This window comes from Microcebus murinus, chromosome 25 (genome assembly GCF_040939455.1).
Source record: "Microcebus murinus isolate Inina chromosome 25, M.murinus_Inina_mat1.0, whole genome shotgun sequence".
Taxonomy (NCBI): Eukaryota; Metazoa; Chordata; class Mammalia; order Primates; family Cheirogaleidae; genus Microcebus; species Microcebus murinus.
The window spans coordinates 3,509,756-3,528,475 of NC_134128.1; the positions used below are offsets into that span (position 1 = coordinate 3,509,756).

Below are 18,720 nucleotides of genomic sequence, written 5' to 3' on the forward strand. Positions count from 1 at the left end.
ATGTACCTAAGTTGAAAATGCACTTTTTTTGTTTTGTTTGTTTTGTTTTTTGTTTTTCCACATAAATCTTTTGTTTTAATAAATAAAGCATATTCATAGCTTAGGTTTCAAATCACATTTACAGATGAGGAAAATGTCTAGGCTGAAATAGGTGACAGTGAAGCTACTACTGCTGGGAGGAATGCGTGTGCCACATGAGTTTTAAACCTAAAGAACAGAGACTTCAAGGCAGAGAACACTATACATGTCACCCTCTAGACTAGATAACTGGGAGCTGGGGAGGAGGAGGAGACTTGGCGAAGTTCATGCAGCGCCGTCTGACCCCCACCCAGCGCTGTGGGGCCAGCTGGGAGCTGTTATTCTGCGATGAACTAGAGGCGGGTCCTGATCACAGCAAGTGGAACGCTCTCCCACTGTTAGCAACTAGGCCAAGGGCATCGGCCACAGAAGGGCACCCACTTATAAACACAGAGCAACATTAGGACAGCGGAGAGGGAGCTACACAGACACTCTCGCTTCTTTAAATATCAGAAGCTTCCATATCGTAGCCGTAGAGTAGTGGATGGACTCCGTGTCCCGAAGGCCTAGTTCAAAACTTCCTATCGGCATTTGCGCCGGACAGGCTCCCCGTGCTTCCGGCATCGCCTGCTGGGCTATGAGGTCCGGCCGGCTTTCTAGGGTATTGGAAACCTTTATTTTACGATCTCCATTATGGATCTCAACGCCACCAGCTATGTCCTCAGGCAGGTAGGCCTCCTGATCAATTTGAACATCAACATCATTTTTAGCGGCAATTTTGTACATAGGGACCGCCTTTTGCACTGCAGCCTTTACCAGAGGTAAATCCTGTTTCCTGCAACGAACAGTCATTCGGGGTTCCAGTGACTAAAACCCTGGAGGACCAGTCCATCCAGCAGCACCTGGTACCTGGTTGTGTCTTTGACCACCTTGCTGAGTCTCTGTTTTGCTTCATTTAGTAGGTCTGTGATAAGGTCACCTCTTGCTTTGAGGACTCTGAGCCTTGCTTAATTCATCAAATTGGATATCTGAATTTTCTTCTGCTGTTTAATCTGCTTCTCTTTCTTCTCATAGTATTCCATAATCTTCAGTCTTTGGGTTTGCACAAGCCAACCTTTCTCAATGTTGAACTCTTCTTCTGCTTTTGCATCTATTTCTTCTGCTTTTTCATTGGCTTCTTGTTCAATGAAAGCCATCATATGCTTAATCTGCTTTTGCACATCAGCATCGCCGAGGGCCATGGTGAAAGCAGTGCTAGGCCAGTGGGCAACAGGATTGACTAGAGGTTGAAGAGAACGGGGGGAGGGACAAGAAGAAGAAAAACAAAATGCACTTTTGATTTACAATATTTTCAACTTATCTTTGTCCGGACATAACCCCATTTTAAGTAGAGGGGCATTTTATTTAAAAATGTATTGGTACTATCATGAGAAAAGCCTCAATTAAGGTTTTCAGTTAGGTGATTTTATAAAAGAGAAACAGATCACTAGGATTTTATTTCATGAAATTATATACAACTCTAAAGTGTAAATTTACCTACAGTACCTGATGTTCAGTATAATTATCTATTACGAAATATGGATGAGGAAGAAACAAATTGTGTTGATAAATGTTTTCTCCATCCAATTCTGTTTTTTTTTTTTTTTTTTTTTTTTTGGAAATAGAGTCTTGCTTTGTTGCCCAGGCTAGAGTGAGTGCCGTGGCGTCAGCCTAGCTCACAGCAACCTCAAACTCCTGGACTCAAGCGATCCTCCTGCCTCAGCCTCCCGAGTAGCTGGGACTACAGGCATGCGCCACCATGCCCGGCTAATTTTTTTATTTTATGTATATTAGTTGGCCAATTAATTTCTTTCTATTTATAGTAGAGACGGGGTCTCGCTCTTGCTCAGGCTGGTTTCGAACTCCTGAGCTCAAACTATCCGCCCGCCTCCGCCTCCCAGAGAGCTAGGATTACAGGTGTGAGCCACCGCGCCCGGCTATGTTTTTTTTTTTTAATTTATTTATTTTCATATTTTTTTTCTTCATTTTACTAGCATGGCTTGTACCAATTCTGTTTTTAAATCCCCAGCCCCAGCTCCAACTGACTTCCTTAGAATTTCTCCAGGAAACCGTTGGGTGGAAGGGAGAGGGAGAAAAGCCGTTGAGTGAGTGGGGCGGGAGGGAGCTCCGTCCAGCAGCTACTTTTCACCCCACTGGCCCAGTGAGAACGTCACCTGTGCTTCCGGGAAATGAGCCAAAGACCCTCTCAGGTGGCCCCGGAGCCCCGGCGGGTGCCAAGGGCACCAAAGAACATGCGGGAGGTGGGGGTGGAGACGGAGTCTGAGGCGGAGCCGGAGTTGGAGCTGCCCGACGCTGCAAGCCCCACATCCCAGGAGGAGGAACAGCCAGCGAGCTTGCCCTCAGAGCAGTCCTCACCATCGAAAAAGCATAAGGGCAAGCCATCCTCGCGGGAGCCGGGGCGCCGCTGCAACACGGACTGCCTGGATGCGCGGCTGTCCCGCGCCTTCGGGTGGCTGGGCTGGGCGGTGGGCACGCACCCCTGGTACTTCCTGCTGGTGCCCATGATGCTGGCGGCCACGCTCGGCACCGGCCTGATCTACCTGCCCAAGGACGGAGACGAAGACCTCGAGGAGCAGTACACCCCGATAGGGGGCCCCGCCAAGGCCGAGCGGCGCTTCGTGCAGGCTCACTTCACCACCAACGACACCTACCGCTTCTCCGCCACCAGGATGAGCACCGAGGTCAATTTTGCCTCCATCCTGGTGGTCAGCGACACCGACTCGCTGCTCAAAGAAGACACCTTTATAGACGTGAGTAGACTGGACCACATGGTGCAGTCTCTGTCTGTGGAAGAGGTTGACGGAACCGAGATCACCTACCCGCAGGTGTGCGCCAGGTACAAGGCCTACTGCGTGCCCTCCAACCCGCTCATGTACACCTGGCAGCAGAACAGATTGCTGAACCTCAAAAACCTCACCTTCCCCATAATGACATACAAAGACCAGCCTATCTACCTGAGCGGCTTCTTCGGGGGAAACGTCTTGGGTGAGCACATGGGAGGGAACCGGTTGCTCCTGCGGAGCAAAGCCCTGCGGCTGCTGTACTACCTGAAGACCGAGCGCCCGGAGGACAGCCTGCAGAGCAAGCAGTGGCTGAACCAGTTCCTGAACCAGTTCAACAACATCAGCAACGGTCTGAACTTGAAGAATGTCCAGGTACCGGGCGGTTAGAGTTTACAGGGAGGCCCGGAGATGGGAGGATGAGGAGACGTGCTCCGAGAACACTAACAGTGGCACTCCCCTGACTGTGTGATAAGGTCCTTGCCTCAAAGATGGGTGTTCTCTACTGTATTTGGTCCTTAATCCAACTTTCTTAAATTAGCCCTGAAGGATGCCACAAATCATGAATCTCTGGTAACATTCTAGTCCATAACACAAATCCTACATCCACCAGGTAGATCTGTTCAGTACAGACATTGAGCTTCGTGTTCAATTTGGGCATTTGGTTTTCTAATCAAATTCCAGTACTTTGAAATTCTTACTTTTAGTTAGTCTTCACTGATTTGGGAGAGCCTCCTAAAACTTGTTTGGAGTTCACTGGGATAAAAAAACAAACTTTTAAGTAAAATTTCCATGGTTAGGAAGGCAACTGACTCAGCATTTTTCAAGTGAGTTGTAGATAGAACACTTAGCTTCATGTGAATTAGCTGCTCAGTAATTGTTGGGTCAAAAACTCAACTAATACTTATAAATATGCCTGGCGGAGGTTAGATGCCTTCTGGAAAGAGCCTTTGAAGACCAGGCCTTCTGGAAATGATATTTATGCAATTAAAATAGTAAAGGGGCCGGGCGCGGTGGCTCACGCCTGTAATCCTAGCTCTCTGGGAGGCCGAGGCGGGCGGATTGCTCAAGGTCAGGAGTTCGAAACCAGCCTGAGCAAGAGCGAGACCCTGTCTCTACTATAAATAGAAAGAAATTAATTGGCCAACTAATATATACTAAAAATTAGCCAGGCATGGTGGCGAATGCCTGTAGTCCCAGCTACTTGGGAGGCTGAGGCAGGAGGATTGCTTGAGCCAGGAGTTTGAGGTTGCTGTGAGCTAGGCTGACGCCACGGCACTCACTCTAGCCTGGGCAACAAAGCGAGACTCTGTCTCAAAAAAAAAAAAAAAAAATAGTAAAGGATACCAACCTAATAAAAATTTAGAGAAAGCTATACTTTCTACAGTTATTAATGAGGACAATATTTTATAGTTTTATATAAAATTCAGATTATATATATTCATGAGTTTTAAACTTTGGATTTTGAAAGAAACTTTGGAAACTACATCATAGATTTGTGGGAAGAAACATATCTACATTATCTTCTGTATTCTAAAATCATAATCCATGTATTTTGATATCTTACTGAATTTTAGTGTGTTTCAATCAATAAGATAAAGCATTTCAATAGCGTTTTGTAATTCACACGTGAATACTGGAATTATAAGTTATTTACCTGAGTATATTTTTGTGTCAGGTGGTCTACTTTTCATCACTCTCTAGAAAACTGGAATTTGAGTCAACTTCTAGGACAGTGATCCCTTTGTTTCACTGGGCATACTTTCTCATCGTAGTATTTGCGACCATATCATGCTACAGGTAAGATGATTTGATCAGTTTTTTAATCTCATACTTTGTAAGAAATATTGTAGTAAAATATATATGATATATAACATAAAATATGCCATTGTAGCCATTCTGAAGTATACAATTTGGTGGCATTAATTATATCTACACTACTGTACAGCCATCACAACAGTTTCTAAATCTTTTCCATCACCCCAAACAGAAACTCTGTAACCATGTCACAATAACTCCCCAAGGCCCTCTCCCCTCCAGTCTCAGTTAGCCTTTAATCTACATCTCTATGAATATGCCTATTCTAAAGATTTCATAGTAGAGTCATACATTTGTCTTTTTGTGACTGGCTTATTTCACTTAGTGTAATTTTTTTTTTTTTTTTTGAGACAGAGTCTCGCTTTGTTGCCCAGGCTAGAGTGAGTGCCATGGCGTCAGCCTAGCTCACAGCAACCTCAAACTCCTGGCTCAAGCAATCCTCCTGCCTCAGCCTCCCGAGTAGCTGGGACTACAGGCATGCGCCACCATGCCCGGCTAATTTTTTGTATATATATTAGTTGGCCAATTAATTTCTTTCTATTTTATAGTAGAGACAGGGTCTCGCTCTTGCTCAGGCTGGTTTCGAACTCCTGACCTCGAGCAATCCGCCCACCTCGGCCTCCCAGAGAGCTAGGATTACAGGCGTGAGCCACCGCGCCCGGCCAGTGTAATGTTTTTAAGGCCCTGTAGCATGTATCAGAACTTCATTCCTTTTTATGGCTGAATAATACTGAGTTTTCCAAAACTTTTTCTTTTTCAAAGTTATTTTGGTCAATCAGGACTCCTTGCAATTCCATGTGAATTTAAGGGTTGGCTTCTCTATTTCTGGGGGGAAAAAAGTTGTTGGAATTTTGATAGGAATTGTGTCAGAGTAGACTCTGTAGACTCTGTAGAGTGTTTTGAGTAGGACTGGGCATTTTAGCAATATTGAGTCTTTCTATCCATGAACTAAGTAAGCATCTTTCTATTTATTTAGGTCTTCTTTAGTTTCTTTTACCAATGTTTGGTAGTTTTCAGTGTGCAAGTCTTTCACCATCTTGGTTAAGTTTATTACTAGATATTTTATTTTTTTGGAACTGTTTAAATGGAATTGCTTTCTTAATTTCCTTTTTGGGTTGTTCATTGCACACCTATAGAAACACAACTGATTTTTGTGTGTTGGTCTTGTATCCTGTAGCTTTGCTGAATTTGTTTATTAACTCTCATAGTTTTCTTGTGGATTTTTTGGAATTTTCATATATAGTAATGTAATCTGAAAAGGGATAGTTATATGTAATGTAATATGAAAAGGGATAGTTAATGTATTTCTTCCTTTCAAATTTAAATGCCTTTTGTTCCTATTTCTAATCTAATTGCTTTGGCTGGAACTTTCAATATAATGCTATCACTGGTTAAAGTAGGCACCTTTGTCTTGTTTCTGATTTTAAGGAATAACCTTTCTGTCTTTCGCTCTTGATTTTGATTATGGTTTCGTGATTTTCATAAATGCCCTTATCATTTTGAGGAATTTCCCTTGTATTTCTAGTTTTTGAGTGTTTTTTATCATGAAAGAGTATTGGATTTTGTCAGGTGTCTTTTCAGCATCTGTTGAGAATGATTGTGTGGTTATTCATTGTCCTTTGTTCTGTTAACATAGTATTGATTGATTTTCCCCTGTTGAAACACAAGATTTTCCCTGTTGTATTTCGTGGATAAATCCCACTTGGCTATGGTATACAGTCCTTTTAATATGCTATTGGATTGGGTTTGCTGGTATTTGTTGAGGACTTTTGCATCTATATTCATAAGAGATACTGGTTTATAGTTTTCTTGTGAGTGTCTTTGATATTGGTATCAGGGTAATGATGGTGTCATAAAATGTGTTAGGAAGTGTTCGCTCCTCTTCAGTTTTTTGAATTTAAGAAGGATTAGTGCTAATTCCTCTTTAGATGCTTGGTAGAATTCATTAGTGAAATCATCTGGTTCTGAACTTTTCTTTATTGGAAATTATATTCCGAATTTGATTGAGAGTTTTGATTTTTCTTTTTATAGATCTGTTGAGATTTTCTGTCTCATCTTAAGTCAGTTTAGGTCACTGGTGTATTAGTAGGCATTTGTGCATTTCATCTAGGTTATCCAATTTGTTGGCATATAGTTATTCATAGTATTTTCTTATAATCTTTTCTATTTTTATAAGGTCAGTAGTAGTATCTCCACTTTCATATCTGGTTAGTTATTTGTGTCTTCTGTCTTTTTTTTCCTTTGTCATCATAGATAAAATTTAGTCAATTTTGTTGTTTTAAGGAACCAATTTTTGGTGGTATTGTCTATGTTATGTTTATATTTTATATTTTATCTCTATTCTAATCTTTATTATTTCCTTCCTTCTTGCAATGGTCTGAATGTTGGTGTCCTCCCAGGATTCATATGTTGAAACGTAACCCCCAGTGTGACACTCTTAGGAGGTGGGGCCTTTGGGAAGTGATTAAAATGGAATTAGTGCCCTTTTTTAGAGTTCCAAGGGAGCTTATTAGCCCCTTCCACCATGTAAGGACACAGCAAGAAGGCACCATCTATAAATTAAAGAGTGGGCCCTTACTAAACATCAAATCTATTGGCCTTGATCTTGGACTTCTCAGCCTTTAGAACTGTAAAAAAATAAATTTCTGTTGTTTACAAGTTACCCAGTTTAAGGTATTTTGTTACAGTGGCCTAAGGGACTAAGATACTTCTATAAGCTTTTAGTTTGGTTTTCTTCCTTTTTCTAGTTCCACAAGGTATTACTGATTTGAGACATTTTTTCTCTTTTAATGTAGGTATTTACAGTTATAAATTTCCCTCTGAATACTGTTGTCACTGTATCCCATAAGTTATGGTATGTTGTGTGTTCCTTTTCATTCATCACTAAGTATTTTCTAATGTCCATTGTGATTTCGTCTTTGACCATTGGTTGCTTAATAATGTATTGTTTAATTTTTGTGTACTTCTTAATTTCCTAGTTTTCCTTCTATTGACTTTTAGCTTTATTCTATATTTGATTAGAAAAAATACATAGTATAATTTCAACCTCATAAAATTTATTCAAACTCATTCAGAATATGGTCTATCCTGGGGAATGTTCCATGTGCACTTGAGGAGAATATATATTCTGCTATTATTCGGTGAAGTCTTGTATATATTTCTGTAGAGTCTGATTGGTTTATAGTATTGTTCATTTTCTCAATGTCCTTATTGATATTCTGCCTGGATGTTTTATGTATTATTGAAAGTGGTGCATTGAATTCTCCAACTACTATTGTACAACTGTTTTCCTCTTGAGTTCTGTCAATATTTACTTCATATATTTTGTGTCTCTGTTGTGTGGTACACATATGTTTATAGTTGTTATAAATTTTTCATGAATTGGCCCTTTTATCAATATGCAATGTCCTTTTTGTCTTTTTTAACAGTTTTTGAAATAAAGTCTATTTTGTCTGATATTAGTATAGCCACTCCTGCTATCTTTTGGTTACTGTTTGTGTGAAATATATTTTCTATACTTTCAACTGACTTACGTCTTTGTGTCTACAGGGAGCCTCTTGTAGACAGCACATAGTTGGATCATGTTGTTTTATCCATTCTGCCAACCTCTGTCTTTTGATTGGAGAGTTTATTCCATTTACATTTAAAGTAATTGCTGATAAGGAAGGACTTACTCTTGCCATTTTTCTATTTGTGTTCTTTATGTCTTATAGCTTAATATTCTTCATTTCATCCATTATGCTTTTTTTTCACACTTCATTTTTTATTAATTTTTTTTCCTGGTAGATAGTACACTTGGATATTATATGCAACAGGCATAAGAAGTAACAATTCTACCACAGCAATACTCCATTATGCTTTCTTTCATGTTTAGTTTATATTTTTTTTTTTCTTGCCCTGCGGCCCAGTTTATATTTTTTCTAGTAAGCTGTTTTGATTCTCTTCTCATTTGTTTTTGTGACATTTTTAAGAAATTTTCTTTGTGATTATCATGGGAATTTCATATAACATCCTAAATTTAAAATTCTATATTGAATTGATACCAATTTAATGCCAAAAACATACCAAAACTCTGTCCTCCCCCTTTATGTTGTCACCAATTACATCTGTACATTGTATGTCCAACAACACAGATTTATAATTATATTTTATGCATTTGTCTTTTAGGTTCCATAGAAAATGTAGAGTTACAAACAAAAATACAATACTTGCTTTTGTATTTATCCATGTATTTCCTTTTACTGGGTATTTTTATTTTGCATACAATTTACAATTACTGTTCTAAATTACTTTCTAAATTCCCCAGTATACATGGTTGCTTTTCAATGTCTTAGATGCCCAGAGAAGTGCTCCCCATTTTTTGCCTTAGATGTCTTTTGTACATTTGGGCTGTAATCTTTGGCCCTAGGCATCTGAGAGTTGTTAATTCGTGTTGGTTATGATGTTTGCCAGCTTTTTCAGCCTGAGTTTTGACTTAGGCAAAACAGAGAGGAGCACCTTCTGTCAGTCCAAGTAGCCCCAGACAGGTTAGAAAAGCCATATACAATATTTTCTGAATAAGGTCTGCTCTGCTCCCTCGAGATCCAGGGAAACGGCCCCACACTGAGAATGTGCGCTGTCATCACTTTAATATTGCTGTTGCCTTAAGTTTATTGCCACTTTAAGACTGTGGCCACTTTAAGATTCTCACTACTTTAAGACTGCTACACACCAGGGAGGGAGGGAGGGTGGGTAAAACTACTACAAAGCCGGTCTTGGAGTGCCTTTTTTTGGATTCATTACTCGCTTGGTTGCTGTAACTTTTCATTGTTTTCCAGAGTTCATAAAATTGGTTCTGATGTTTTCTGCTTGTTTTTTGATGTTTCTGTGAAAGGACAAGAGCTTGCAACTCTGCCATTTTGCTGACATCCAGTGCTAAACCGTTATTTTATAAACCTGGTGACTTAAAAACGTTTACCCATCAGCAATAGTGTAGAATCAAATGGAATAGTAAAAATAAACTGTGGCCAGTTTTGTTTGATTTGGCATTATCTTTTTTAACCTTACATATTGCATCAGTTATGATTAATTGTTCTATTTTGAAGGCATATAAGTTGTTAGAACTAAGAAGCAGTCCTATTTCTACTATAAATTTGAAATAGTACCTAAATATATAAAAAAATTAAGCTCTAATTTAATTGGATGTCTCCATTGTTCTGATGTGAGGTTTACCTTGCTAAGCATTTAAATTAGAGATAGTTTGAGTTCTTGAGATCAGAAAACTAAAATACGAAAGATATCAACAAACAATAGAACTTAGATGTAGAAGGAATCCCACAGATTATTATTCCACATTAGAGTCACCCAGAGAGCCCTAAACCGTGCATTTTCAGGCCCTGCCCTACTGAATCAAAATACCTTGGGGTTAAATCTAGGAATCTATATTTCAGAAATTTCTCTAGCTAATTCTCATGTGTAGGTAGGGTTAGTAACAAATGATATAATTTAACCTATCTAGATTTAAGGAAGAAAAAGATGAGGTAAAGGACTTGAGCACAATGGGAATCCCTTTAGAGTCAATAAACTACTTCATACTTTTGTTAGTCTGGATAGGAAGACCACATCCCTTAGAAAATAAAGAACAAAAAAAGAAGCGGAAAAAATAAAGGAAAATGCAGTCTTATTAAAGTTAGTACGATTTAAAAAAAAAAAAAAAAAAGCATTTTTAAAATTAGTATGGAATCTACAAGGTACCAACAATTGGTTTGACAAAACTTTTCTACTAGATAGTTGATTTTGAAGATTCAAATTTATAGCCAGTTCTTGCTTATCTCTACAAATGATTATAGACAATAATGTAGAAAAATCTTATATTAAAGGCAATTAGAAAATTATTTATATTTGTCTTTGAAAACTTTTTTATGCTTATGTAACCAACATATTGAACACACAGGACACATAGGTTTAAACATAAAGCAACTTTATTTTTGTCTCCCTTTGTTCCCTGTAAGTTTTTTTTTTAACCAAGAAAGTCATATGATTTTATTATTAAGGTAAGTAGCATAACTGATTCAATTTCTAAAAGACTTTTTCTAGCATTACTCAATATGGTGTTTATTTTTTATTTTGATAAGACAGTATAAAATATTTCTTTTTCTGTATCTGCAATTTTTTTCTATATTAAACTTGAATTTTTTACTGTCTAGAAACCTAATACTGGCTAGGGAACACTGGGAATGCGTAATTCATACAATACTGAAATATTAAGCTTAAAAAAAAATGAATTCTCAAGGCTTTCCTTCCATTGTCCATTGAGCATTAAAAGAAAGCCCATTTAAAGAAAGTCAACACAGCAGGTAGCCAAAGTAAAGTTACTACAATCAATACTATACCTCATTCCCCCATCCCCTGAAAAATTCACACCTAAAAAAAACAAAAACGGTAAAAAAAGAATTGGAATGAACATGTCACATATAATTTTTATCTTCATTAATCTCTCTGGTTTCAAATTTCATCTTTTTTTTTTTTTTTTTTTTTTTTTTTTGCTAGAGTGCTGTGGTGTCAGCCTAGCTCACAGCAACCTCAAACTGCTGGGCTCAAGTGATCCTCCTGCCTCAGCCTCCCAAGTAGCTGGGACTACAGAGGCATGCGCCACCCTGCCCAGCTAATATTTTCTATATATTTTTAGTTGGCAAATTAATTTCTTTCCATTTTTAGTAGAGATGGGGACTCGCTCTTACTCAGAGTGGTCTCGAACTCCTGAGTTCAAATGATCCACCCTCCTCAGCCTTCCAGAGTGCTAGGATTACAGGCGTGAGCCACCATGCCCGACCTCAAATTTCATACTTTCTTATCTTGAACTCCTGTGAACCAATATTGTTGTTTTAAGAAAGTGTTATAATAAAATTATATTATAACAAAGCAATTGACTTTTTCCCTGGAATTAATATGTGTTTATATGTTGATTTGGGGCCCTGGATTTAATAAATAGGACTAGCAGGTTGGAAAAAAAGTGAAATTCAGCCAAAATTTTATTAATAATAAGAAATTTTATTTATTTAAATATCATCTTGCCTGCAGGTCTTTAGTCATGTTTCTGCTGTTTTGAAATCAGTGGCTCCAGTTCTTCAGTTGTCTTTCCTAGACTTCAATCCCAAACTTCTCTTCTCGACTAAAGTGTCCAATCATTTGTTCGAAGCAATTTCTAATAAGTAAAATCTAAAACTAGAGGTTGTTGCCAATATTTTAAAATGTAATGTCATGGTTATTGGAGAGGCGAAACAGTCATAAGTTGGGTCATTCAAACTGTAACATATTTCCTTTTTTTCTTTTCCAAATTAGTAGCAATTTTTCCACAGAACCCACTTCACCAGTAAAAAAGAATCCTGAAAATTATTTAAAAGAAGATTTTCATACTCTTTTTTAACCACACCATGCATTGAACTAGCTTTGAGATACAGGAACTATTTAGTACTATGTTTATGGCTAGTTGGAGTTCAGGGGGAATAAAAAAGATAACTCGGTATGTTCTCTTTCTCCAGTACAGTTTGCCCTCCATTGCCTGTTATATTCCATTCACATCCTTCCGAAGATCAGAGTGGGACTAACCATCCGCAGTGTTTTAGTAATTCTTTGTGGTTCTGAAATGCTAGTTGGCGAATTAGTGCTTGGCTAGTTGCATAAGAATTACCTAGAAGAGTTTGGTAGATTCTCAACTTTTCTGTTCCCCCTTTTTTTTATTCTTTTTCCAGTTGGTCTGGGATAGTACCTGGAAATTAAAGGTCTCCAACAGACAAGTGTGGAAATTATTGCCCCAGAGGTTTCTGAATAGGTGTCCAAGGCAAGAATGCTATCAATGGATGGAATTTCAGTAGAGATGCTACCACCAAAAATTCCATGACTTTTCCTTCCAAATTTACAGGTTGGACTGTGTACGAAACAAAATGTGGGTTGCAGTCTTTGGAGTGATTTGTACTTTCTTGGCAGTGGTGAGCGGCTTTGGCCTCCTGCTGCACGTGGGGATGCCGTTCGTGATGATAGTTGCAAATTCACCGTTTCTTATTCTAGGTGAGTAAAACAAATGTGAGGCTACCTTGTGCATGTGGGGGTGTGGCATAGATACATGAAAGAGTTGTAGCTCTCCAGACCCAAAATGAGGTGTCTGGAAACTGGAAAATCAAATTTAACTGTGTATCTTTAGAGGTAGAAAGATCTAGTAGCCCAAATGGAAAAACAGTGGATGTGAACAGCAGTTCATATAAAAAACAAAATACAAGTCACTGAAAATATGGTCATGTATCACTTACTGTCAAGGGTTCTGAGAAATGCATAATTAGGCAACTTCATCTTTGTGCAAACATCATAGAGTGTCCTTACACAAACCTAGATGATATAATATAACCTACTACACACCTAGGCTATATGGTACAGCCTATTGCTCCCAGGCTATAAACCTGTACAGCATGTTACTGTACTGAATACTATAGGCAACTGTAATACAATGGTAAGTATTTTTGTATCTAAACACAGAAAAGATACAGTAAAATAACAGTATAAAGAATAAAAAACATAGCACACCTGTATACCGTACAACAGGAATGAAGCTTGCAGGACTGGAAGTTGCTCTAGGTGAGTCAGTGAGTGAGTGGTGAGTGAATGTGAAGGCCTAGGACAGTACTGTACACTACTGTAGACTTTATAAACACTGCATACTTAGATGACACTAAATTTATTTTTTAAAAATATATTTTTCTGGCCGGGCGCTGTGGCTCACGCCTGTAATCCTAGCTCTTGGGAGGCCGAGGCGGGCGGATTGCTCAAGGTCAGGAGTTCAAAACCAGCCTGAGCAAGAGCGAGACCCCGTCTCTACTATAAATAGAAAGAAATTAATTGGCCAACTGATATATATATAAAAAAAAAAAATTAGCCGGGCATGGTGGCGCATGCCTGTAGTCCCAGCTACTTGGGAGGCTGAGGCAGAAGGATCACTCAAGCCCAGGAGTTTGAGGTTGCTGTGAGCTAGGCTGACGCCATGGCACTCACTCTAGCCTGGACAACAAAGTGAGATTCTGTCTCAAAAAAAAAAAATATATATATATATATTTTTCTTTCTTCAACAATAAATTAACCTTAGCTTACTATAACTTTTTTACTTTTTAAACTTTTAAATTTTTTTTAAACTTTTTGACTCTTTTATAATACTTAGCTTAACACACACACACATTGGATAGCTGTACACAAATGTTTTCTTTATATCCTTATTTTATAAGCTTTTCTCTATTTTTAATAGTTTTTTTTTAAACTTTTAAAACTTTTTTGTGAAAAACTAAGACACAAACACACACATTGGCCTAGACCTACCCAGAGTCAGAATGATCAGTATCAGCCACATCTTGTCTGACTGGTGTGTCTTCCGGGGCAATGACACGCGGAGCTGTCATCTCCTGTGACAGCGATGCCTCTTCTGGAATGGCTCCTCAAGGAACTGCCTGAGGCTGTTTTATGGTTAACCTTTTTTTCCATAAGTAGAAGGAATATACTCTCAATGATCAAAAGTATAGTATAGTATAGTAAATACATAAACCAGTAACAGTTATTTATTATCAAGTATTGTATGCTGTACACAATTGTATGTGCTACGCTTTTGTATGACTGGCAGAGCAACGTGCCTGTTCACACCAGCATCACCGCAAACACGTGAGTAGCCAGTTGTGCTATGACGTTATGAAGGCTGTGACATGGACGGGCGATAGGAATTTTTCGGCTCCATTATATGGGACCACCAACATATATGTGGTCTGTTATTGACCGAAACATCATTATGTGGTATAGGACAGTATAAGAAAAAAAATTGACCTTTCAATTAATCAAGGGATGTAAATTAAATCAAAACTAAGACATCTTTTTTATTAATACTAGCAATATTTTTGGAAGGTTCTGTGCAAGTGATGCAAGCTCATGGTCTGCTGGGGCAACATGCAAATTGATACACACTTTTTTTCATCCAAGTTTGGAACAAATCAAGACTTTAAAAGGGACCCACCAATTCCATTTTCAGGAATTTGTCATAATAATTGGACAAGTGCTCAAAATTAGCATAAGTGTGTTCATTTCAATATGATTTAGAATAGGAAAATATTAAAACAACCTAATTCCATATCAGTATGAGATTAGTCAAATCAAACACAGCATATTAAAACATGAGAATTATATTCAATCTTTTAAAAGAGGGAGATATCTAATATTAAATGAAAATTTCTGGTTATAAAACAAGATGTTCAAAATAGACATTTATATGTGTATATTTGTATAGAACAAATTCTGGACGGATATATATTAAAATGCTAGCAGGAATTATTCCTGAAGGGTAGAATTAGAGTTGTTTTCAATTTTTCTTTGTATTTCTGGTAATTTCATAATATATCTTATCGTAAGCCTCATGAAATAAAGATGCTTATATTTTAGAAAGTAAACACCTTGGAAGAAATAGTATTTGGTTTTCTGGCGGCCACAGCAAGCGAGCTGTGCACTGGGTATCAGCTTGCTTGTTCTAGTTTTTCAGGGCACTCTTTCCTCATGCACAGTCACACGCAATCATTCGGTGACCCACAGCCGAATGATTAAGGTATATCTGATTGATTTGATATAAGCCATTTTTGTGTAGCTCGTGTGTACACAGGAGTGTGTGCACGTGCACATATGTACACATGTGTGTGTATGTATGCGCATATGATTTCAGCAACTTTAAGCAAGGAATGTGTGAGCACAATTTCTGAACAAAGTTCTATAAATATTAATATTAGTTTTAAAATACCTAAAAAATATCAATGAGTTTATTCTCGGTCTCTTAGCATTTCTGATTCTTCCCTTTTGTTGTGCTGAACACGACTGGAATCCTCAGAGCCAGCAGCAGATGGGTGCCACAGTACACAGTCTGTGTAGTCTGGGACAGGCTGCATAGACTTGTGACAATTTGGATCCTTCTACCTTAATCATATCCACTGAACATCTGAACTAGAGGCAAGGGTGCAATTCCCAGTATTCTCCTAACTTGAGCATGTAATCTGTGGGGAAAAAATTGAAATTAAGATCAACATTTCAGTTCCAAGCACCAATTTCGTATCAATACACATGGAAACAAAGACATATATGAATGGAAGTAGTGTCAACTCTAGTAGAAAGTATGAGGGAGGTAAAATTTACCTGCAACGTGCTCGTGCTGCTCTTTTCAGTCCCCTTTCTTTGTAATACTCCTTCCCCAGTCTTCAGTGATGACTTTAAGTCCTCAAACGCTTTCTCGTTCTCTCTATTCCACACCAGTCTGAAATGTCATTGAGCAAAGGAATTAATTACCTAGTAGGCATTGATATGTAAAGAATTCTTAAGATTTACTTTGGTACATGCTTCTGATCTTAGGAGTGGTTGAATTGTTATGAGATAATGCCTTAACCTGGACAGGTGAAGTTTGAATAATAACATTCTAGGTATCAAAAACAGACTAGCAGAAAAACTACGTTTGTGCTTGTGCCTATATATGTGTCCATAAACTATGTATACCACACAGATAGCCAGAAGCTACCTGTAGAACCCATAAATCCAGCTTCTATTTTAAGTGGCAGATTGTTGGCTGGATGTGTCTGTACCTTAGCATGAAATGTCTTATGAGAGAAAATGATCTCTCACCAGTCTAGTAGAACAATGATACATTGTTAATGCTGCTCAACTGACACCCAATCAGCCAGGTTTCCTGATCTCATCATTACAGACACCCTAAGTGAAGACTAGGAGTGCACTGTGCTATGTGCAGTTAACAGGAGTATGTACAAAGCAGAGACTTATTACAGAGGAAGGAGTGACAAATTCTGTTGTGAATTCAGAGGCAACCAGAGAAAGCATCACAGAGAAGGTAGTATCTAAAGCAGAGATTGGGCAAAATAAATAAGACCTTAAGAGATAGAGAAAGAAAATGGTTTGAATCAATCTGTTCAGTTGTTAATGGATATCAATATGTATGAAGATTCTACTTCTTTTTCACAGGTGTTGGAGTTGATAACATGTTTATCATGGTTGCTGCCTGGCAGAAGACCAGACTCGCAGAAAGCATACAAGAGCGGATGTCCAACGTCTATTCAAAGGTGGCAGTGTCCATTACAATCACCACACTCACCAACGTCCTGGCTTTCTATACAGGGACTATGAGCTCTTTCAGGTCCGTACAGTACTTTTGCATCTATACAGGAACAACCCTGTTATTTAGTTATATGTATAACATCACTTGTTTTGGAGCATTTATGGCCCTAGATGGTAAAAGAGAAGTACTCTGCCTACGCTGGGTGAAAAAGCCAGCGACTCGTGACCAAAAATGTTCCTCATTAAAAAAGTTCTGTTTCCCATTTGGTTCTGTCGTAGATGAACAGGGAACTGACATCCATCCAATGAATGCATTCTTTAGAGACTATTTTGGTCCTTTGATCACAAATGCTCAGTCCAAGGTTTTTGTAGTGGTGCTATACCTTTTGTACATTGTCAGTAGTATATATGGGTGTTTCCGAGTACAGGAGGGTTTAGACCTTCGAAGTCTGGCAAGTGATGATTCCTACATCACACCATATTTTAATGTAGAGGAAGATTATTTTTCAGACTATGGTCCCAGGGTTATGGTTGTCATTACTAAAAGTATTGACTACTGGAATGAAGAAGTTAGGCAAAAATTGGAAAAATGTATGATAGATTTTGAAAAAAATCACTATGTAGATGCAAGTCTTACAGAGTTTTGGTTACGAGCTTATGTGCAATACATGAAAGGTAGCGGACAAGATCCTAATGATAAGAATACTTTTTTAAATGGTATTTCTGTTTTTGTAAACTATCTTCCAGTTTTTATGCATGATATTAATATTTCATCATCACATGAAATCATTAGTTCCCGGGGCTTCATTCAGACTGCGCATATTTCTACTTCAACCAGTAAGAAGATGATGTTAATCCAATTACGAAGCATAGCCGAAAAGTGCGAAATTCCCCTACTAGTGTTTAACCAGGCATTCATATATTTTGATCAGTTTGCCGCAATATTAGAAAATACTGTTCGAAATGTCATGGTTGCATCAGCAGCTATGTTCATTGTTTCCTTATTGTTAATTCCTCATCCAATGTGTTCCTTGTGGGTAACTTTTGCTATTGCTTCTGTGATTGTGGGAGTAACGGGTTTCATGGCATTCTGGAACGTCAATCTTGATTCCATATCCATGATTAATCTCGTCATTTGTATAGGGTTTTCTTTCGATTTTTCTGCACACATTTCCTATGCATTTGTTTCCAGTTCTCACCCCTCAGTAAACGAAAAATCAATTCAAGCCTTACATGAGCTAGGCTACCCAGTGTTACAAAGTGCAGTTTCAACAATAATAGGGGTGTCTGTTTTATCTACAGCTGAAGCGTACGTCTTCAGGATATTTTTTAAGATTATGTTTCTTGTTATGTTATTTGGGGCTGCTCATGGCCTAATTTTTATTCCAGTATTCTTAACCCTTTTTCCACGTTTTATTTGAATATCCGCTAACAAATCAAAGATGAATTATAGAATTCCTGATTGCCCCAATCCTATCTGATTAAAAAAATGCACTATTAAGAATAGTCAATAAACTTAAAACAAATGCATGTTTCCTTGACTTGGAAATTTCATTTTAAAATGTTATTTAAAATATCCTGAGAAAAATTAATTAGTCTTATATTAAAATATCTTTACTGTGCCCATATCCATAAATGTTTATATAGATGTTCCCTGACTTACACTGGTTCAACTTATAATTTTTTGACTTTATGATGGTGTGAAAGTGATACTCATTCAGTAGAAACCATACTTCGAATGTTGAATTTTGATCTTTTCCAGGCTAGTGATATGTGGTACGCTATTCTCTCGTGATACTTGGCAGTGGCCGCAGCAGCAAGCCACAGCTTCTAGTCAGCCGTGGGATCACGAGTAAACAGCCCATACACAATACACTCTACAGTGTATTGTATTCCACAAATTACATGAGATATTTGACACTATTTTAAAATAGGC

General features: G+C 38.1%; 1 protein-coding gene and 1 pseudogene across 1 annotated transcript; one reads left to right on the forward strand and one right to left on the reverse strand.

The window, feature by feature from the left end:
- Positions 1 to 589: 589 nt before the first annotated feature.
- Positions 590 to 1,270, reverse strand: LOC105884668 (V-type proton ATPase subunit E 1 pseudogene; annotated as a pseudogene).
- Positions 1,271 to 2,203: 933 nt separating this feature from the next.
- Positions 2,204 to 18,205, forward strand: PTCHD3 (patched domain containing 3). The gene is made up of 4 exons (XM_012788780.2): positions 2,204 to 3,233; positions 4,537 to 4,658; positions 12,577 to 12,722; positions 16,692 to 18,205. Exons 1-4 carry the CDS (start codon positions 2,247 to 2,249, stop codon positions 18,203 to 18,205), a joined length of 2,769 nt encoding a protein of 922 aa, XP_012644234.2. The 5' UTR covers positions 2,204 to 2,246.
- The last annotated feature ends 515 nt before the right edge of the window (positions 18,206 to 18,720 follow it).

What these genes read in the sequence shown, in the direction of transcription:
- PTCHD3 (XM_012788780.2), top strand. Translation starts at nt 2,247, where the DNA reads ATGAGCCAAAGACCCTCTCAGGTGGCCCCGGAGCCCCGGCGGGTGCCA. An exon ending in GCGACCATATCATGCTACAG is followed by an intron (nt 4,659 to 12,576) that starts GTAAGATGATTT and finishes CCAAATTTACAG; the next exon opens with GTTGGACTGTGTACGAAACA. An exon ending in TTCACCGTTTCTTATTCTAG is followed by an intron (nt 12,723 to 16,691) that starts GTGAGTAAAACA and finishes TCTTTTTCACAG; the next exon opens with GTGTTGGAGTTGATAACATG.